General features: G+C 42.3%; 1 protein-coding gene across 5 annotated transcripts in view; it reads right to left on the bottom strand.

Annotated features, from left to right (window-relative positions):
* ANO1 (anoctamin 1) overlaps positions 1–23,381 on the bottom strand; it is a 94,143-nt gene that overhangs the window by 62,307 nt on the left and 8,455 nt on the right. For all 5 annotated transcript variants that reach the window (XM_029582441.1, XM_029582439.1, XM_029582444.1 and 2 more), the window contains exons 2-5: positions 20,500–20,832; positions 10,567–10,665; positions 5,105–5,256; positions 1,881–1,935 (exon numbers count right to left, since the gene is read on the bottom strand). In XM_029582441.1, the coding sequence (XP_029438301.1) occupies positions 1,881–1,935; positions 5,105–5,256; positions 10,567–10,665; positions 20,500–20,832 (639 nt within the window). The remainder of the gene's footprint in view (positions 1–1,880; positions 1,936–5,104; positions 5,257–10,566; positions 10,666–20,499; positions 20,833–23,381) is intronic.

Below are 23,381 nucleotides of genomic sequence, written 5' to 3' on the forward strand. Positions count from 1 at the left end.
AAGCCTGGGGCAATGCATTTACAGACTCCTCCATGCAACGCTGCATGAAGGCAATTCTCTAACGCCGAAAATAAAGTGAGCGGGCAAATATGCTCCACCCATTCTCAAGGCGGACCTGCATGCAGGAGTCCACGTTGAGAATTGTCCCAGTAAAACTAGATGCGCACGATTGCACCGGCTGTTTGCGGCATGCATTTCCAAATCAAGACGTATGTTCCTAGGTCCCAACCCCACCCAGACTGCACAACACATCCTGAAAGGGCCACGGTCATCAGCATTCTTACGGAGGCTCCATACGCTAGAAAGCGGTCACCATTTATCCCCAAATGCAGTGCTTTTATAGACTGGAATAGTAGGAGACCTCTAAGCTTCACAGATTGTAAGTTATGACCACTGTTCCCTCTAAGCTGTGCGCGTGTGCACAGAAGTCAGGAACCCTGCGCACAAGAAATCCCAATATTATTTACATTATACTGGCTCATAGTGCACATGTTTGAACTTGGCTTATAAAAAGTTGCATATAAAACATTTTTTGTGCGTGCAGTCTCTCAAAAACATTTGAGGTAACATTGGTTGTGACTATGATTGGTCATTTTCAGTTTAAACCAATTTTTACCTATAAATTCCCAGATTTTTCCCAAAAGTGACCATCGATTTAAACGGATGTTCCCCCTCATTTTAGGCTGATTAAAAAGCTGCTCCCGAGCTGCAGATGAGTGGGTCCAAGCGCATGCTGGGTTTCAAGTCCCAGCCCCTGTTCTGCTCAGCATCCAAAAGTACCTGCGGTCTGGTGCCACGAATGCATTTGAAGCAGGCCCTGAGCGCCATAAGCACTCCCTGGGCCTGGGCAAAAGCAGAAGTGGAGTTGCTGTGCTGCAGAGCGCAGGAGCCAGGAGAGGTCTGGAGCCACCTCCACTAAGGATGAATGCTGTTGCAGCACAGGGGAGTGGGAGAGGGACATGATAGACCGGGGATGGGGGGAGAGATGGGGACGCTGCTGAGTGGGTGGGTGGGAGAATCTGCTTAATAGTATTTTATGGGCCTGGCATCCGGTATTTACCCAGAAAAGTAACGAGTCATTTTTTGCAACTGATTTTCTCCTCTATCTGTTCTTGTCATAATAAACCCTGATAAATTCCCAGGAAAAAATAAAGAACAATAAAAACCGAAAATGGAGGAGCAATGGAAGTCACCCAGCCTTGGAAATGTTGTTGAGTGGCTTGCAGGAGGCCACCCTGTGCCTCTCTCTTGCTCCACTGTACACAAACTCTAGTGAGCAAGAGAGCAAGAGGAAAGGCTGCCCAGTTTGCAAGAGGTACAGGAGAGTGGTCCAAAAGTTTCTTTGGTCTGCGTTCTTGCTTCCTCTGTACTACAGCTTTACAAATGTACTTCCCTATGTTGGTTTTACATGCACGTATGGCAGTAATGAAATGCATGGCTGGTGGGCTGCTCTTCTCCAAACCCAGGCAGACCTTCTGACAGAGCAGAACCTGTTCTCCTTTGTGTTCTCAGTTTGGCTTTCAAAAATTCAACTCTTAATTAGAGAGAAACTTGCTTTACTCGGCTGCTAGACTGAGTTTAAGGGTGAACAACAAAAATCGATTGATCTGATCAGTTAAATTACCTTGGTAGCAAAACAAGACATACTGCTGAAATACAGTAACACTATTTATCAGTTTTCTGCTAGAACTGTCCCTAGGGAAACAGTTCAGCACTTTTGACTTTGTTGTTCAAATTATTTCTGTCATGGACAATTAGCTGGGTTTGGTGAAGCCAGATACTTTCTAGCTGGAGAAAATAAGAGTGTTGACTGAAGCTAACAGGGGAGTAATTAACAGAGGGAATCCCTAGAGGGACATCCTTTAAGCTGCAATACTTACTACCGTGCTTCTAGTTTTGCTGTCAAAAAAGGAATCTTTGTTCGACAAGTCAAACCTGCAAATAATAAGAAAGAAAGCCTTTGCATGATCAAACATTTTATGGAATTGTTAGGTTTTTCAGTAATAACAGGAGACTATCAGAGAAGGTACAGCTGTTATTATCAGACATATCTCAGTAAAATCTAACGGAATTCTTCAGCTGCCACTAGTATACGAGTTATGCAGAGTCTTGTGCATACATTTAAAATGAGGCAAGCTGAGGCGTTAATTACATAGGAATTGCATATTTCCAATATTTATTTGAAGTTTGTTGACTGGGAAAGCCACGGTAAGAAAAAAAAGTCTTGTTTGTCTCTGCGTCGTGAGATGGGCAGCAGGTTACGTGTGACGCTGGGGTGCGTATTTGTTCTCAAACGACATAAAAACACAATGAAACTCATGTCGCTAGAAAACAGAAAAAAACGACCAATGAATTCCAACCTAAACCATTTAGCATGAGCTAAAATGGCAGAAATGAAATGAAAAGACATTTTGTTGTATTTTGTGTCATTTTGGACGGGAAGTGACGCAACATGAAACCACAAAGCTAAGAGTTCTTTCTCTGTCATTTTAAGAGAGCAGCACTTCCTGATCTGGTTGCGACACTACAGTAAACACATAAATCGTCTCACTTCATGAACATTTCACATGGTGCATCCTTTTGTGAGAGCTGCTGTTTGACGATGCAAAATAGTGTATGGCAATAAAGTATTTGTCAAAACAAAAATCCCACCACCATCCAGGAGGAAAAGGGAAAACTAAGATTCATGGTAATTTTCTTGTGAAAAATAATGCTGACTTGATTTATAATATGCTTCTGTAGGTTTATGGCAAAAAAGTAAGGGTTTTTTTTCCATGAACTTTTTCCTTGCAAATTACTCATGAAAATCCCCTAAACTCCTAGAAGCCTATAATATTGAGCTCCAGTTCTGCATTCTTCACATCTAATGTGAATAGGTCCTAACTGAACAGGGCCCTTCTCCTGTGAACTGCCTGCTTTTCCCCACAGGGTCTCATGAGCCGGCATGCGTACTGACAACGTTGAGGCAGATCTATTTGGAGTCGGTGGGTGTTTTGTATAAATGGAGTCAGGCGCTCATTTGCTGAAGAGAGGCAGCTCCCAGTGAAGCCAGTGGCAAGGACAATAGTGATAGAAACACCCTTGTATACAATGCAGGTAGACCCATTTTGTGTGGCGTAAGTGAACTAGGCACTCGGCCCTAGCAAATTTCCAAAAGGACTAACTTGGAAGCCAAACTCCCAAAGTGAGGCTCCTAAACTCTTTGTATGCTTAACCCCTTAGACATCTTGAATATCGACCTCATGCACTCTGCACCCCTGGGCAATGTCGGCTCCTGGAATATCATGGTGAAATTAATATTCCCAAAACCCTGCTGAAACTATCACTGATCCACTTTGTACACAGAGCTCCAAAGTAATAATCAAGGACACGGTTTCAAATGGCTCTCCTCCTTACTAAAAGATAGAACATTCCAAGTCAAACTGGGCAATCAAATTTCTGACACCTTCCCTGTCGATACAGGTGTCCCCCAGGGATCAGAGCTCTCAGCTACTCCATTCAACATCTATTTGCTGCTTATGTGCGCACTACTAGCAAATCTAGGATTCAAATTCTTCCTATATGCAGATGACATACAATTCTATAGCCCTTTCAACAAAACATTTGAAAAAAAACTACATCGTCTCTGTCAACACACATGAAGGCAATATAACAAAAACTTGCTCAACTGAAACTAACTCTAAACCCCCAAAAAACTGAAATTGTGTGGTTAAGGAGAGATAACATGATAATCAAACCTCCAACCCTAGACTTAGGAGTCATCAACATTACGCCCTCAGATCAGGTACGGGACCTAGGAATACAGATCGATAAGAACTTCACAATGAAAAAGCACATAAGCAAATTAATCAAAACAGGGTACTCCAAGCTGAGAATATTACATTGCCTGAAACCTCTACTAACAATACAGGACTTCCGCACTGTCTTACAAACTCTAATATTTTCAGACTTAGACTATTGCAACTCCCAATTACTAGGCCTACCCTCAGGACTTCTAAAACTACTACAGTTATTTCAAAATCCCTCTTCCACACTCTTACTAGGGACAAGGAAATTTGGCCACATCACCCCCTCGTTGATAGCCCTGTACTGGCTTCCTATACAATCCAGAATTCGCTATAAAGTATTAATGCTAATTTTCAACATCATCAATAGTAATAACCCATGATATTAGGAGTGCCACTTCAACATTACACATCACAAAGAACCTTAAGATGACAAAGCAAAGGACTTCTAAAGGTGCCATCTATTCAGAACACACACCAAACGCAAATAAGAGAACGAATGTTCTCAAAAGTGGGCCCCAAGTTATGGAACTGTCTTCCAGAGTCATTACATCAAATAACTAAAATAAAGAGTTCCAAGCGTGAGACCAAAATATGGCTCTTTAGAAAGGCATACGACTTAATGTAAAATCCCAAAATGCTGATAACTGCAATGTCAGTACCAGAAACTATGTTTGCAGAGCGAGCAATAAGGACCAAACAACATAAAATTGTATTGTTATTAGAATCAGAATCTGTAGTTGCTGTTGTGCCAATCTAGAAAATGTATGAATATGTATGAATATGTAGTAGATTATATATATTTGCTGATGTGTTGACCTAAAATATGTATGAATATGAATGAGAATATGATTTTGCTATTGCGATGACCTAGAATATGAAAGCCAACAAAGCTCTGGAATTTGTTGCCAGAGGATGTGGTTAGTGCAGTTAGTGTAGCTGGGTTCAAAAAAAGTTTGGATAAGCTCTTGGAGGAGAAGTCCATTAATGGCTATTAATCAAGTTTACTTAGGGAATAGCCACTGCTATTAATTGCATCAGTAGCATGGGATCTTCTTAGTGTTTGGGTAATTGCCAGGTTCTTGTGGCCTGGTTTTGGCCTCTGTTGGAAACAGGATGCTGGGCTTGATGGACCCTTGGTCTGACCCAGCATGGCAATTTCTTATGTTCTTATGTGAATTCTAAAGCTGACTTTGTAAACCATTGTGATCTTGTTTTGGAACGACGGTATATAAAACACCTACATAAATAAATAAATAGAATAAAATAACCTCAGATGATATCGTTAAGATGAAATGGTCAGAGCTGTTTCCACTTACAGGTGCTGCTTCTCCCTGGAGAAAGGGTAGGAGAGACGCTTCACCGTCTGTAGCTTGGACCCTGCCACTTTGGGTTGAATTGGCTCAGTTATTTTTTGAATTACAGAATTAAGTTTTTGCATTAGACCGCGGGCCTGATTCATCTGGTACACCTGGGTATAAAAATAATAAAAAGAAGAAAACGTTATATTATTGTACTTAATCTAGGGGTTAGTCTCAAGTGCAGTTACACTGATTCCCTTTGTATACAAGATGAGATAAACACTCGAGTTTGTGCTGAACAGGTATCAAATTGTTATCAAAGTACCTTTACATAATCATGTGAAAGTAAGCACACAATAGCTATTCTTTGAAAAAATCCATTGCTCAGTCGTGCTAAGGCACTAATTTAGGTGTGGCTTTCAGCTCATTGTTTAACGTTAGGAGAAATGCCTAATACTCATGTGCAGTTTGCAATTCCAACGGGCAAATTTCAAACTTAAAGAACATTTAAGTCCAGACACCGGCCAACAGTGTAGATATCCATAGGATGATGGTGCCATTCTGGGACAAGAGGGACAAAAGCCATGCTCCAGATTCATAGCCAAAGAAAAGATTGGCAAACGTATTGCCGGGACATCATAAAAATAAAACAGAATGTCAAATGACACATGAACCCATAATAATAGGTTTTAGTGTTTTTTTTAATTTGTTTTGTGCCAGCCATTTTTAAACAGATGACTACTGTTCTATGAAAGCTTCCTGTAAATCTTTAATACTGTCATTAACAGTCACTTAAATATTAATAGAATGTAAACCTATGTTTCCAAAAAGGGATGGATTGACATTTTCTTAATACTACAAAAATGTCTTTTTTTTCATTGTCTGAGACAATAATGCAGCAAACAAATATCAGAGCAGGTAAAGAACAATGAACTATTGTCCTTAGATTTTTGGGACAGGATTCTGACAAAGCATGCCTCTCTTTTAGGTACAGATTACTATTTGCTTCAAGTCTGTTTTCTTAAAATTAGTGTTTTTCCAGTGGTTCCAGTGCCTGTGACTGTGGAAATGAACCACAAACCGGGCCACACATTCTGTGGTCGCAGCTGGCATGGCAGTACTTAAGGACTGAGTCTTTTACTGGAAATTTTGCCTCAGCAGTGGAAGTGCCCACCAGCTTGATGTCAAAATAGGGCTACAACATATTCCTTGATGCCTGCCCCCCCTCCCCCCAAAAATAAATGTAGACCTGGCTAGGACTTTCCCTATGACTTATGTGCAAATGGTTTCAGGAAAGCATGAGATGGTAAAATAATAATAATAATAATAGTTTTCATAAAGACTGCTTCGTATATACAGGATAGCGTTACATCGCTGTTTTAAGATCTATTGGGTGGAAGTAAGGTCTTTCATGAGAAATGCAGAGTGTGAGAAGAATGTTTCAAACAAAAGATTCCTCTGACAGGTCTTCTGAATGCAACTTTTGGGGCCAAATGTTTGTTCTAGCACAATTTTACAGTTCCTAGCTTGCTCTGCAGAAATCTCAAAATGGTTCAGTTTATGATGGTTCCTCCCCTTCACCTTTGAGACTCAAAAGCAAAATTGCTGCCTGGAGCAGGACCACATAAAACGAACACAATAAGATTGGAAGTGAGGTAAACCTCAGTTGATTTTCAGAACAGTGTGTGCGTGAGGAGCTAACTAAACTTAAAGTAGGTAAAGCAATGGGGCCGGATGGGATACATCCGAGGGTACTTAGAGATATCCTGGCAGCTCCGTGGTGACCTTTTCAATGCTTTCTTAGAGTCTGGAATAATCCCAGAGGATTGGAACAGGGCAGATGTGGTTCCTATTCATAAAAGGGGAAGTAAGGAGGAGGCTGAGAACCTCAGGCTGGTTAGTCCGACCTCTGTGGTGATCAAACTAATGGAATCACTGCTAAAACAGAGGATAGAGCAATTTTTGGAATACAATAGATTGCAAGATTAAATGAAGTATGTCTTTACCAGATGTAAATTTTATCAGTCAAATCTGATCAATTTCTTTGTTTGGATGTCCAGAGAGATCAAGGGAGAGCACTAGACATAGGGTACTTGGATTTCAGCAAGGCCTTTGACACAGTTCCACACAGAAGACTTATAAATAAATTGTGCACTCTTGGTATGGATCCTAGAGTGACTGTGACTGGGTTAGAAACTGGCTGAGTGGGAGTTGACAAAGGGCAGTGGTAAATGGGGTTTTCTCTGAGGAGAGGTTCTTACTAGCAGTGAGCCTCAGGGATCAGTCCTTGGACCTGTTCTTTTCAATATTTTTATGAGCGACATAATGGAAGGATTGTTGGGAAAGTTTTGTCTTTTTGCCAATATCATCAAAATTTGTAAAAGGGGAGATTGCCAGGAAGGTGTGGGAAACATGAGGAGGGATCTAGTGAAGCTTGAGGAATGGTCTAAGGTCTGACAGCTAAGATTTAATACTAAAAAATGCAGAGTAATGCATTTCGGATGCAAAACCCCAAGGGAAAGGTACAGTATTAGAGGTTAAATTCTTCTAAGCACAACGGAAGAGTGGGATCTGGGAATAATTGTATCTGATGATCTTAGGGTGGCCAAACAGATGAATAAAGTGACAGTAAAAGATAGAAAGCTGTTTGGCTGCATAGGGAGAGGACTGGTCAGCAGAAAAAGGGAGGTGATATTTCCCCTGTATAGGTCCCTGGTGAGACCTCACTTTCCATACTGTGTACAGTTCTGGAGACCTCACCTTCAAAAGGATATAAACAGGATGGAGTCGCTCCAGCGGGAGGCTACTAAAATGGTCAGTGGTCTTCCTTCTAAAGCATATGGGGATAGACTTAAAGATCTAAACACATTTAACCTAAAGGAAAGGCAAGATGGGGAGATATGATAGAGACATTCAAATATCTCAAAGGTTTCCATGCACGGAAAGGAGGCTCTAGAATGAGGGGTCATGCAGTGAAGTTGAAAGGGGGTAGGACTCAGGAGTAATCTTAGGAATTCTTTCTTTACAAAGAGGGTGGTGGATGCATGGCATGGCCTTGCAGTGAAGGTGGTAGAGACAAAAAAAGTTTATGAATTCAAGAAAGCATGGGATAAATACAGGGAATCTCAAAGTAAGTGATGAGAATTAAAATGCTAAATTAATTGGATGGATGGGCAGATTAGATGGGCCATGTGGTCTTTTTCTGCCATCACATTTCTATGTTTCTATGATACTAAAATGATGTATAGATAAAATTTATTTGCAGCCAATGTGTAAGATTTTTAGACAACTGAATATTTTATATTTGATTATATGCTGATGATATTGAGTTTTTATTCCTAGTTTGGATTCTAGTCTCAGTTTAGTGAATGCATGATAGCTGTAAGTGGTTGTAAACAAACACTGGCTGGTTTTAAATGTTGATAAGACAACCATTCTATGCATTGGAAATTCTCCTTCGGGAGCCATACCAACAAGTATTCGATTTGCAGGTAATGATCTGCAACTTGTCTCTGAAGCAAGAAACCTGGGTGTCATTGTGGACTCACACTTATCTTTTAAACCACATTTGAGGTATTTAAGAACATAAGAAATTGCCATGCTGGGTCAGACCAAGGGTCCATCAAGCCCAGCATCCTGTTTCCAACAGAGGCCAAACCAGGCCACAAGAACCTGGCAATTACCTAAACACTAAGTCCATTCTACCTTTTATAAGTTAAAGTCCCTTTTTCAGTTGAAAGATACATTATCATCAAAGCTATTTCAAACAGTTTTGCAATCTATTTTATTTTTGAGTAATTGGACTACTGCAATGCATTGGTTGTGGGACTGCCAAATTGTCATCTTAAAGCGATACAGTAGATCCAGAATATGGCAGGAAAACTGATTGCTGGCCTCAAGCAGTCTGACACTGTGGAAATTACATTGGTTACCCTATATCTTGGCACTTGAAATTTAAGTTGGTAGTTATTATTCTTCAGCTAGTCTATGGTAAGCATCATTGCACTGCATGTAGACTAATATGAGAGTATTGTTCAAATAGGAGATTGCGATCAGCTGATTCACTATTATTCACTATTCTGTTCCTTGTGCAATTTTTGACTATAATCCATCCGAGATGTAGCATTTTCCTACATTGGCCCGGAGATACACAGAAAGACAGATATTAAGGTATTTAGGAAAAAAGTTAAGGCATGATATTTTACTGAAGCTTTTCTGTAATTTTTAATTATGTATGTTTTATCATGATTTTTTTATTCTTATGGTTTATTGAATTTTATGATTTTGTTATAAAACAATTGTTAACCGCCTTGAACCACTTTTAGTGGATGGTTCGGGATAAAAGCGATGTGTAAATAAATGAAAAAAAATAAATATATTGCACAATATGGTAGCAGTATCTTCCTAGATAAGTCAATGTAATTTTGTTCAAATTCTATATTCAAATGTGTCAAATTTAAAATTTATATTAACAAAAGATCGACAACCCAATCTGCAAAAGCAACATCACAAATGAGTCACATCGAGAAGCCCTACAGAGGTGTTAAAAACCTGACTACTATTTTTTTATTTAGATTTATATTCTGCTTTTTCAGCACTTCAAAGTAGATTATATGCAGGTACTGTAGATATTTCCCTATCAGCAAAGGGTTCACAATCTGTGTTTGTGCCTGAGATCTGAACCCTGCTCACCTGGTTCATAGCTCACTGCTCTAACCACTAGGCTACTCCTCCACTCCATGGTTATCATAAAAGTTAACTCCATGGCTACATTAGGGGTGGGATTTCATGTTGTTTATTTCTTTTTCTTTTCCTGTGTATATGTGCTATATTTGTACACAGTGCAATATTTCTCTACATTTTATGGCAATGTGCCTACTTTATTAAATCTGGGAATAGCACAGGCCTAAACATAAATGTCGTAAATTATATTTCCTTTGTTTATTTTGTCATTTTGGATGGAAAACGAGACTAAATGGTATCACAAATATTGTCCGTGTCTTCCTTGTATTTATTTATTTGATTTATATTTCACCTTTCAGGTACTTCAATGCAGCTTTCATTCAGATATTTCTCTATCCCCAGAGGGCTCACAATCCTATAAAGAGGAATGCACATCCCTAAGCTATGCTGAACCTCAGTTTGCATTGAAAAGCTAAATTTGATTACTGTGATGAACACCATAACATTATTATAGCTTGGGCCTTCCCGAGGAAAAAATGGAATATGAAATGGAAACCAGGGGCGGATCGGGCATCCCCTGGTGGGCCGGTCACTCTAGTCACATGGTCTGCTGAGCGTGGCCTTGACAGAGCCGCACTCGGCAGACCACGTGGTATCTCCTGGGCCAGCCTGGGTGGCGAATCCCCGGGCCGGTCGTCATCGGGAATCTACCCTGATGGAAACAAATAAATAGCAGGGTTGCACTGTGTATCTGGCATGTCTGGCTGACCAGATGTGCCCTACAGTTTACTATTTACCTTTTTAGTAGGCATCTTGAGTTTCAAAAATTCTGCTTCTCTACACAGGACGTTCCACGGAGCATGGATTTTTACAAAACCAACTCCATGTAATTTTGTCTGAAATGAAAGAAAAGTAGTTTTAGATCTGTTCTATTGACCAACACTGTTACATAGGCGCAAGGAAGAACTGATCCACCTTAGGCCAGCGATGCAATCAGCAACCAGGTTAGACTTACAAAGGGACTCAGATCTTCTCAGGGCCCTCATTCCAATTCTTAGAAGCCACTGAGAAGTGCTTCAGCAATTAGTCTGGTCTATAGGCGATAAGAATAACCAACCCTGGCGTGGCGTTCTGTTACTCTCGCTCGCTTCCTTGAAACATTCCTTGGATGACAAGAATGGCTTGGGTCAACTGAGCAGGGTGCGTGGCATCATGAATGAAAAGTAAGGGCAGCTTCCATGCTGAATGAAGAAGCACATTTATTTATGGGACATCCTTCATAACAACCTTCCAGTTGAGACCTTGAGGTTTTCTTACTGTCTCTGAGCTCTACCCTGAGAAGTCACCACTTCCAAACCCAGGTTTCCTATAGGCCTTACAAAATCCTCAGATCGGTGTGCCTGTCTGTCCCTCTTTGTGAGTGTGTACCCCAATAATGTTTCAACAGTTAGTAGTGGGCCGCATAACCCCAGCTCATGCTTTTCATGTGCTTCTGACACCCCCTGTACTTAGAATCTTTCCCCTTCTTATAGGGACTCAAACCAGTTCAGCTGAAAGCGCAGGGAGATCAAAGCACATGGTGATGTCATCAAGCATTTTGAAAATTGCCCTGCCATTGGTTAGTATAATCATAATAATCATATGCACAATTCTGCACCAAAGAAGGGAAGAAGGCATCATGAAATGATCATGCGGCTTCTGGCGCAGCAGAAGCAAAGTTTTAGCTTGAGGTTTGCTCATTTCTATGATGACATCATCAGAAATAGCTGGAGCAATTGAGAGAAATGCGAGACCTTCCCCTACCATGTTTCACATTCAGATGCATGATATTAATATTTGCCTTGTTATTGCAGTACCAGAAGACTGGACACAAAATGAAAGAACTTTCCCTTATGTTAACCTCTAGCAAACAAAAAATGTGCAACATAATATTATTCATAGGGACTTTTGTTTCATTTTATTTATCCTGGGAATTTTAATTTGATAAAAAAAAAATATCAATGGATAAAATGACTTTGTTATAACAAACAAGAGAAAAATCAGTGGACAAGTCAATTTTCCACTTTATTGTTGTTGAAACATTGAAATTCCCAGGAAAAATAAAATAAAAACTAAAAACAAAGGTCCCTCATTATAAAATATCTGTAGCAGGATTTGGTTCGTTAACTCCATGATACATTTGCTCATTAGAAAAACGTAGAGGAAAGATTACACTTCGCAGCTGTCCTCTCCGTGTCTTATTTTCTGGCGCAGATGGTGAGAAGAAAACGTTTGCTACACTTTAACTTTCCTTGTAAATAAAAGGGGCAGGTCATGTCCCATATTTGCTCCAAACAGCAGCCGTGCTGAAATACCTCTGTGGGTCTATAGCACTAAAATATAGTGCTACATGTAAAAAAAAAAAAAAAAGTGCAGCCTAACTTTTCAGATGATGACATTCTTTTCTCTCTAGTTCCAGCCTTGCTCTATGCCAGAACAACTCCTGCCTCCTTCTAACAGGATTCAGCCAGCTGGCTGAATCCATCAAAGATGTTTGCTTTCTCCGGTGCTCTCTGATAGGCTCAGTGGATGGGGGAGGGGGATGAGAGGGCAACTGGGTCTCATGTGCTCAGAAGAAAGCTCCGGACTAGGAGGAAAGTACATTGTTAGTGAGAATAAACTCTTTCCTAGGGAATTCATGCAGACTGCTAGGATTTTTCCTTACTTAACCTATGACAAAAAAAAAAGCAGTGATGGCGGTGGTGCTCTGTGTGTGTTCATCCCTCTTGAACCTGACTATATGCAGCATAAAGAGAGCAGGTCGCAGCAGGTGAAGGAACAGGCTGAGCCATTGCATCTTGTACTCCCATCCTCTCAAGAGCAGCCGGAGGCTCGGGTCCACCCATGCAGCCTCCCTTATGGCCCGCAGCCACCCAGGTAAAGCGCAGGGCTGCAGGGCCGCAGGATCCCGATCCGCTCCCTGATTCCGCCACTCACTGCACGAAGCGGAGGAACGCGCCAGAGCTGCCGTGTGAGATCTCTGGGATGGGGGATGCAGACCTCACACTGTGCTGTGTCGTGTACTCCAAAGCTGTTATCAAAAAAATCAAAAGAATAAAGGCAGCAACTTTGAAACAGCCGCGCAGGTGCACATTTGCGTGCATTGGCACGCAAATGTGTGCCCAGGGACACGGCCATTGTACAGTGTATGTATGTAAAATGAGAGCATGGAATAAAATAGGCTGAACGCGAGCAAATGTGCATGCAAGTTTTTACGTGGGCACGCACCTATGTGCGCAAATTCTGCTTCTACCGCGTAAGTGGGAGGATTTCAGTAGACTCGCACGCCAACGCCATTACCAGTTTTCCTAGTTCATTCCGAGTTCGCCCAGGTAAGGGATAGGACATCCGAACCCCCTAGGTTTAATAGCCTCTCTCCCCCCCATTAACCCAGACCCTTAAAACCCCCGCTGACCAGCCCAGAGGTCTTTTTTGTTTTATGACTTACAGGCCATCCATAACGGAAGTAAGAGTTACGCAGCGGGGACCCCGGCGCGCGCCTGTGTGCTCGAGTATTTACGCGCTGATTTCACTGAGAAGTCCAGGAACGCCCTGGCCCCACTCCTTTTTTTATTTTATATATATATATATAATATATATATTATATATATATATATAATATATATATTATATATATATATATATATTATATATATAATATATATATATTACATATTATATAGATATATATATATATATATATATATATATATATATATAGTGCACGTAGTGGGAGATACGCACGTACTTGGGCGCCTTTTAAAATCCGCTCGGTGCGCACGTATCTCCCAGTCAGGGCGCCACGCTGGGCTTCTAGGGTTCACCTTGAGGAGGGGGCAGTAGCGCGCCCGGCATCGTTTAGAATTTGTTGACCTTGGAGGTCGGCCTGGATGCACAAACTTCCCTTCTTATTTTAGGGGGCAGAACCCACAGACCCATAAACTCTTTTCCAAAGGACAAACTCCCCGTGGAACTTCCCTTTGAAAAATTTTGGGGCCGAGGGAGCCTGCGGGGACGTCTTGTACCCACGCACTTTGCACCTACTTCAAAATGAAATCCTCGTACATTGCACCTACTTCAAAATGAGATCCTCGCCTGCACTTTCCCGTTCCTGCTCCTCCCCTGCCGCTTGCTGGCACCGGGGCACATATCTATGGGGTGGGGAGGGGAGCAATTTTGAAACAACCAAACCGTTAATCTGTTTTAATGCAGATCGACTCATTTAGAAAATTCTCCTTTCAAAGGCCACGTGCCCCTCACGTTCTTTGATTTTTCTGCTGAGATTGTTCCGTGCGTGAGCCCTGCGATTGCAGACCGCAGAGGAGCGGAGCTTTTCAAGCCGCGTGGGTCTTACAACGTCAGCCTCCCTGATTTGTATTTCGAACAGGTTTGCTTGTCTTTTATCCCGGCCCCAGGTGGAACAGGGCTGCCGATGTCATCACGGGAAGGCAACTCCACGTAGGCGAGCACGGTTGGGTTGGGGGCAGGAATTTCATGTCCGCGGTGATATTTGAAGCCAAACTGCCTGCCATTACAAGGCTGCTTGAAAGTATGAAAATAAAGGCCCGGCTGAAAGTGGATGCGGTTTCCAAAATCTCGTGCCCTACGGAAGGCGATAGCGGTGCTCATGTACAATCATATTTTTTAAAAACCTGCAGGACTCTGCACCTGCTTTTTGGAAACGCGTTACTGCAGGGACATAAATCAGAGCCCAACCCCAGCGCAGCGTATGTAAAAACCATTTAAGTCGTGTACGGTAGACAGGCGTGCTCTGAGCCTTCCCTCTATGCAGGTGTCCGAAACAGTTTTGTCAAAGTAAAACCCTGCATGGAAAAGTCTGACAAACTACAAAATGTGGTGGGGTAAGATGAGGGTGAAAGTGGGTAGACTTAGGCGTAATGTAAGGAAATGTTTCTTTACAGAGAGGGTGGTGGATGCAGGGAACGGCCGTCCCCGTGGAGGTGGTGGAGACAGACAAGCATGGGGCATGCCCAGAGGATTCTCTGAGGAAGAGTAAGGGAGCAGGAGATGTGACTGGGCAGACTGGACTGGGCTTTATCTGCTGCCATGTTCTGTTACTACTGCAGTGAAGGCCAAGGTGCTGTACTGCAGATTAGACTTGTGAAACTGCAGGTCCTGACTCCCTTGTGATGTGCAGCTGCAGTGCCCTTAAATCACTGACTATTTAAAGGAGAAGGCAGCCATCAGTCAGGTGACAGGATTGCACATTGAGGTGCTGGAGATCTGGGTTTTCATTCCTGATCCCTTCTTCTGCACAGCCCTCACCCAAAAAAAAAAAAAAAATTCCACACGGGAGGGGAGAGAGTCTTAGTCATCGCACAATGGCGGTACCTAGTGGCCAGACCCAGGCTGCAGGCATCCCTAGTTCCAGAGGGATCCGTGGCCTCTAGCTAAGGACTGTAGCTGCGATGGTTGGCATGGACAGAAGGAGTGGGGGGAAGAGTTAAAAAGAGAGGAGCTGCACATGAAGGATCATAGCACCAAAACCCAACAGAAGCTCGTTCTGATAAAGCTGGAAGCCAGAAAAAGTGGAATGAAACCACCAAAACCACGCCAAAACCCCCCCAAAAAACAAACAAGACATTTAGTAGCACAACTTGACTATGCAAAAAGAAAGAGGTAAAACACGACTGCTGAGGGTGATGGCAAATGGAATTCTTTGGCTGGGATTATAATCCACTTTTTAGCCCACCTGCAGACTACAATTACCATCCAGTAAATAAATATTCTTTTACTTTCAATGAGGAGCATCCGAACTCAGGGGAGCCATTCACAGATCAATAAATCAGCCAGACCCTGCTGGCAGCAGGGTAAGAAGCAGCTCAAGGCCAACGTTAGAAAAAGAAAAGCAGTTCTGAGTGCTTCCACAGATCCGTGTTAGGAGCTGAGGGCATCGCGTGTTTGCAAGATGAACTGAAATGGTGGATCCTAGGCTGGAGCCTCCTTAATGGAACCACCATGGAAGGAGATCTGCCTGGCTCTTAAGCGGCAATGGTCATTCAGATCTTGCGTGTCACGGCTGTGGAATCCTCTTCCAGCAGAAGCACGGCCAACCCTTGCATTAATTATTGTTCAGAAGGTTAATCAAGGCTGCCCTTACAGTGATTAAAGGCTTGAGCAGCTGTAGTTATTTGGAGTTGGAAGGCTCAGATATGACGCTGTTATATATGGCTAAGGTGAGGAGTTTTGCTGCTGGAGGTTCATTAGAAGGTATAATATACTGGAGGGGAGGAGGGGAGAATCGTAGATTGGGTTAAGTTTGGAGGGCAGGGGTGGGATAGAAATTTGTAGAGTTGGCTGGGGTGGGATGTAGGGTAGGGGTCTTGTTTTAGGACATTTTTAGGAAAGCAGTTGGGTAAGGAATGGAAGGGGAATGAGAAACAGATAATTTGGGAAGGGTTATTGCATTGCGGGTTGGGAAGATGTCTATGTGAGGGGATGGATCATGAGATGTTTGTTTTAATTAGGTTTGCTTGGTGCTGATGTTGTTTGAGTTGTGTTTACTGTATATATGTATTTGGTGGTTTTTTCTTATGGGATGTATATTATCTTTAATTGTAACTCACCTGGAGCACTACATGCATAAGGCAAAATAAATAAATAAATATGCTGTGAGAATTTTCTAAAATGTACTTTAAGTTGGACAATTAAAAGCCAAAAAAGAATTAGCCAGGTTTAGAAATGTATGGAGGAAGAGGATGGTGACTGAGGCTGACTCTTCTGCTATTTTTGTGTTTTATCTCCTCTCCCCATGGCGGCTTCTTGGGTGATGGAAACCTGTGCGTCTCTCTCCTGTACAATCACTAACTCCCGTCTCCCCATTGAGTGTAGTTTTCAAAAGCCCAAATCTGGCATTCCCAGGCTTCTTTTACTAGTCCAAAGCCCTGGGATGTGAATCTAGGCTTTTTAAAAAATTTTTTAAAGTGAATGACTTATGAATTCTGCCCTGCAGAGCATCTCTTCAGCATCGTGTAATTCAGTAGCACAAGAGAAATGAGAAGCAGTAACAGTGAGATGCCTGAATGGTCAGCAGTTAAGTCTAAGGCCTTGATGACTAGTGCTACTCCGCATGAGTTTCAAACCTGCGCTAATTCAACCATTTTATTTTCTGCATGTGCAGCCTGCAGGTGAAAAGATTTAAAAATAGATAGAGCTTTAGAGCTCACTATCCAGCCCTGAGGAATCGCTGGGTAAACTTGCACCGGATATTCAGTGGCACAGGTGACTACTGAATGACATGGCCATCTAAAGGTTAGCGAGAAAAGTTTATCCTGCTAACCTGAGAATTACTCTCAACCAGTCCTAGAGTTAGGCAGCTAATTGAGATGGAATATTGGCATTATCTGGATGTTTCACCCTGGCACAGCTCCAGACTGCCCCCAGGCTTATCGCACTACATTTGTAGCCAGCTGGATAAGTCAGGGGTGATGAAACTGGCAGGAATTTCAAAACCCATGGTTTGTCCAAGCTACGTCCAGAACCTAGCCAGTCAAGCCATTTAAATATTGACCTCTTAACCTTTAACCAAAGGACATAATTTCATCCCAGAACTAACACTCAATCCACATCACTGGAAAAGGACTCTCTCCACTGAAATCCCTTTCCCATCCTGCACATAACCTCCAGATCTTGGAAGAGGGATCTCAAATTTATGAGACTATAATTACACCAAGAACAACAAAAAAATGGGTTAAATATAAGTCAACAACGTATATAAACAGCACCAACAATAATATTAAAAAAAAAGATCTATCCTATTAACATAAAATATGTTTTCAATTTTATTATGCAAAACTTCTTATGTAAAGTGCAATACACTATCTCAAAAAATCTCTACAAAACTTTTACCTATTATATAAAAAAAAATAGCCTTGTTGGCCACCTAATATAAACAAACACCCATATCCATTGGACTTCAGTGCTATAATAGTACTGCATGGGTCCCTTATTATTAAAAATCACATACACTCACATCCATACCATCATGCAAACACATTAAAAACAAGAAACGTTTCCATCAAAATAAGACATCTAGAGCAACAGGAATCACATTTTCTTCAGTGGGCATTAATTAATTCATAGACAATATTTCCAGAATTATCTTCAAACAAGAGATACTTTTATAAACTAATGTTGTCCTCCATTGAGGCTTCAGACCTTTGATGAAAATGTTCCAATAGAAAAAGTCCTGAAACACCCTGTCCAAACGAGACGGATAAAATCTAGTGTCCTAGTCACTTGAAGTGGAACAATATTGTACTTCACAATACACGGAAGAAGTTGCAATTTACATAAGAAGTTTTGTATAATAAAATTAAATATATATATTTCATATTGTTAATGTAGTAGATCATTTGTTGTACATCATTTCTGGTGCTGTTTATATGAGATTATATTTAAATAAATGAGAAATATTGAGATTTCTTTCAACCGGCCTGCCTTCAATAAAGCAATAGTCAGATAGCTGTCCAAATCTCACTATGCGTCCTGAAGTGAATGTCCGGGTTAAATATTCTCTGCTGTTTTAGTTCCTCTCTTTTGGCAAAAGCCGTAAGAGCCACCAGTTAAATATATCAATGAAACCCTTTGGACCAAGCACCCAGAGGAATCAGGCAGACCAGAGAAGCATTCCATGCACAAATCATCCAGAAACTGGGGTCGTCGCCCCTTAAGAGATGTCAGCCAGTCAATCAAAGCAAAACTCTAAGACCTTCAAATGCAGGACGATCTTGGGGAGTTAAATAGCAAAACTAGGATCAAAAGGAGACAAGATAAGTTTACGGAGGTGAGAGTACTCAGAGGCTATTAAACAGCAGGGTCAGAGGCATCACCCCACACTCTGGACACCATGCCTGCTAAGGACTGCAAGAGGGTGACAACCGATGGACAACTCTCCCTTCTCTAAGGCCTCACTGCTGGCCACTTTTGGAGACTGGGCTAGAAGGACTTTTGTGGCTTATATAAATCAATTTAAGTTACGTGGCCAGTAACGCTACAGGTTATTTTAAAATGCTGGCAAAAAAAATAAAAGAATGTACTTTCAAATCACCTTTTAAATGAGCCACATAAATCACAGTTACGGAAAGACAGGCCACAGAAGGATGAAGTAATATTACTGGTGCACTGGGGTAATAATATTAGTGCAAGGTGAACAGGAAGGGAGTAATAGTACTCTAAAGGGAGAAGTAATATTAATGCAGTGCAAGGAAAGTAATATTACTGTAGAGGAGAACAGAGTAATATTGCTGCAGTATAGGGAAGAGGGTAATTTTACTGCAGAAGAGGATACTAAAATAAGGGGCAAAACATTTGCATGAATTTAACTGGTATACTGGCAAATTCCATTTTGGGGGTTCCAGATTTTGAGCTCGTAATTTATGATTTCTGCAGGATTCTGAGGATATAAAAGTTTGAAAAATCATCTACTGTAGGGCAAGCTTTTATTTACCTGCTGATGCAGACAGGCTAACTCTAAAATAGAATTACACTACAAAAACCTACAGCTGGAGCAACAACTGGTCTAGTGGTTAGAGCAGCGGGCTGAGAGTCAGAGAAGTCAGAGCTCAAATCCCGCTTCTTCCAAGGATGTCCTTGTGACCTTGAACAAGTCCCTTTCCTCTCCAATCCCTCAGGCACCAACTCAGATTGTAAGACCTCTGGGGCAGGGACCTACCTACTGTAGTTAAATTGTAACTCACCCGGAAAGGTGAGAAGTTAAATCTACAATCAAAATCCAAAACATGGACTGGGAATCAGGATCATGAGACCAGGGTTGAAATCCTGCTTCTAAGGCAGGTCATTCTATTTCGCATTTCCTAGCTGCCATCCCAGAGATTCAGACTGGGCCCGGAATACCTAGAATTAATGCATGCTCATGTCCAGCATGTCCGAGTATAACCAACATCTGAAAGCTCCTCCACATTCAGATGAGGGATCCAGATTTTATCCGAACCAGGAAGGCAGGTAATCAGATGAGAGAAAAGATGACGATATCAGAAGACAGAGTTTGATTTCTTGAGGGGGAGGGGAGGGGGGAGACTGTACAGTGAAGGCAGCCAATTGACGGGTCTTTGAGCTAGGGTTAGGCAACTCAGGTCCTCGAACGCCACAAACCGGTTGGGTTTTCAGGATAACCCTACAAGAAATAAGCATGAGATCTGTTTGCATGTCATGGAGGCTTGCGGTACTAGAGGAATGGAGTTGTCTACTCCTGGTCAAAGCCACGGGCTATCTGACTTACTGCTGCATGCCAGGCTAACTGGAAACATTTTCCCCTGGGCTCAGGTTCTCTCTGTACTCTGGGCTTGTTTTGTATTGTGCTATAATAAAAATGCAATTCTGCCATAGAAAGGCAGCTGACAGAGTATTTTCCAGCTCCACTCATGCTGAGCAGTCAGACTCTGCCTCCTATTCGCTGATCAGAAGGGATTTAAAAAGATGCATATTTTTATTCTCTCTTGGTCTTTTCTTAGACGTGGGTTTTATTTCTTTGGTCAAAGTAAGTAGCTATGTGGATCTAACAGTCAAAGCCTCTGCTGCTTACAAACTGCAATTAAATACCATTGCATAACCTTTTCTATGCTTTGCGCCATAATAGCAGCTGGAAAAATACCACAAAAGCAAAGTTTGCAGTAGCATATTAAAAGCATTGAAAAAAAAAATGTAATTACATCCTCGTCCTTCTCCAGTTCAAGACCAGCTTCAATCAGGTTGCCTTCATACTCCTCTCTTCGGAACCTCTTGTCATCCTCGTAGTAATCCATCTGGGGCTCCGGTTCACCTGCTTCAGAGTCCCCCCCCTTGCCAGGCAGCTGGTGGTCCTCCTTGTTGTTCCGAGCCCCAGCCACAGCATCGTTCTGATAAACGCGTCGGCTCGGAATCCGGTTGCCCGACGCCTTCTTGAAATGGTAAGCGAGGATATAGTCCACCTTCTTCCTGCCATCTCTAAAGAAAAGCCCAAATTTACAGGCCGAATCCTGGTCGGTGGAGAATGAGTCCAGTAGCTGCATGGAAAAAAAGAAAAATAAAATCTTAGTATTTGGGGAAAATACAGAGATGAAAAAGTAAAACTTCAGGGAACATCAATGAAGGCTAGTTCATTTTAAGACCAAACTACATCAGATTTCTAGATACTTCTCTTTAAATTTTCTTCCATACAGAAAGATGTTGTAGGTGATACTATTTATTTATCTACTGGAACAACTTAGTGCATCTGACAGTGAGCACACAGCTTAATTTTCCTTCTGCAAGGCTTCAGAGATTTTCTGAAACAGGCAGAAAGATCCATTAGTGCTACTTAAACACTTTTACAAGTTAGCATAGCACTTGTAATTACAGTGACTGCAAAGCTGGAGGTGTCGTGGTCAGAATAAAAACAAAATATCCCGACTGGGATTCAGTTTACTATAGTGATGAGGCCACATTCCTGTTCACAGATTGTTACTGCACCAAGATAAGCCTTCCCTTTGCGGGCTGATCTTGGTTCGGATCATCTATCCATCCCCACTCAGGACACCTGTGTTTTAGGGCTCACAAGCAGATTAATGTCACATAGAAACATTTTTCACTTCTGTTATCTAGGGCTGCAGGTTTAAATCGTCTGAGAATGACATCACAGATTCAGATAACTTTATTGGCACGACAATTGTGCATGTACTGCCAAAGTAATATCACCCTAGATAAAGGTCTCAGCCAGCCATCTGGCCACGTAACAGCAGCTGGGAGCCTGGTTCCTGCCTCACTTACGTTTCTGATATTTCTCATTTAATACAGATTAGCTGCAGATATCAGCAGGGCTAGTTCTTCTATTAGGTGAACTAGGTGGTTGCCTGGAGTGCTTGGGGAACGAGGCAGCAAAACTGTCGGTGAGAGCCCTGGCCACCAGCAGAGCCCATCTCACCAGCAGATGAAGAAAAATGCCCAGCATGAGTGAGCGTTTGTGAGTGAGAGGCTGTGGGGCAGATTTTTGAAAAGTACGCCGGATTTTAAAAGATACGCGCGTAGCCGTGCGTATCTTTTAAAATCCGGGGTCGGCGCGCGCGTGCAAGGCTGCGCAAAATCGGCAGCCTTGCGCGCGCCGAGCCGCGCAGCCTGCCTCGGAGGGAACTTTCTTTCCGGCGTCCCCCACCTTCCCTTTCCTTCCCCTAACTAACCCGCCCCCCCGGCCCTAACTAATTCCCCCCCCCCCCACCACCTTTATTTCAAAAGTTACGCCTGCCCCTTTGAAAATCTGCCCCTGTGTGTGTGAGTGAGAGAATGAGCAGGTGTGTGGGAGTATGTGTATGAGAGAGGAGAAAGTTTCTGTGCTCCTACTTCTTGCCTCTTCCCCATTAATCCACGACCATCTCAGGTGACTGCATGTGACAGTGTGGTGGTGGTGGTGGCGTTGAACTAGTCAAGAGCACAGAGCCATGAACCTGGAAACCCCAATTCAGTTTTACCCACCCCTGATCCTTTAATTCACCTCCCTGTTCGGGTCACCTTAGCTTGTAGACTTTTCCAGATAAGCGTGTGATTATTTTTTGTGTAGTTCTGTATACAATGAAGATACTGTCAGGTGCTCGACAAACCACGCAGTCAAGAGAGCACATGGCACCCAGTCCCTGGCATGTGGATTTGGCAGCAGGAAAGCAATAGACTTAGAGGTGACAGTAACCATAGCAGTCACTCCTGGGCTGAGCTGTATTAGCTGGCAGTCAGTCCGTGTAAGCTTAACAGGGACATTATTGAGAAGCTGGTACCCAAGATGACCCACGTGTTGTTCTGAGGATGTATACAGGGGTGTCAGACTATCCATCAAAAGACAGACTAACTGATAGTGGTTAATAGGATGCCCATGACTGAGAGAATGGTGCCAGCAAGATAGATTCCCTTTGACAGATTTACTAAGAAATAGAGTTTGCATGCATGGGGGCACTAATTTCAGGCTTACGTACAGATCCTAAGCAGCAACAAAAATTGATAATTCATTAAAACAGAAGGAGGCCTTTATTCATTTTTTTACAAATGACTGCACATACCCTGAAAAAATCTTGGGAGCACAAACCACATCCATGTTAAAGGAATTCAGCAGGGCAAAAAGCAAAGCAGGTGCTAGATTATTGGATCTGCTTAAATACACACCTGGGAAAACTGCCCTCTTCCATCCCTCCACCTCAAAATGATAAAAAGCAGGAAGGATTTGATCAGATGTGGTACAGAAGACAGCCTTACACCTCTTCCTGAATGACTGTACAAGATGTACGACTTTCAGTGCAGACTGCATGCAATAAAAAGTGGAAGAGCTTAGGTAGGAATGCTTTAGAGTGCATGGGGTGTGTATGCATCCCTTTAAATAGGTGCCAGTAAATAAAAACCAGTTGGGCTATCCAGTCTGTCCAGTTATTCCTGGTAAGAGGAATCGGGCAGTACTACTGGTCTCATTCATTACATTGAATGCCCTAATTCAGACTGCTGGTGTGATAGTTCCAGAGCCCACTCCCTAAAGCCCTCTGAGCAAGCTTTCAGGGTTACCTGGTAGTGCTGTAGCCACATCGAGGGGGGTTTAGTGTAA

This window comes from Rhinatrema bivittatum, chromosome 17 (assembly GCF_901001135.1).
Source record: "Rhinatrema bivittatum chromosome 17, aRhiBiv1.1, whole genome shotgun sequence".
Lineage (NCBI taxonomy): Eukaryota > Metazoa > Chordata > Amphibia > Gymnophiona > Rhinatrematidae > Rhinatrema > Rhinatrema bivittatum.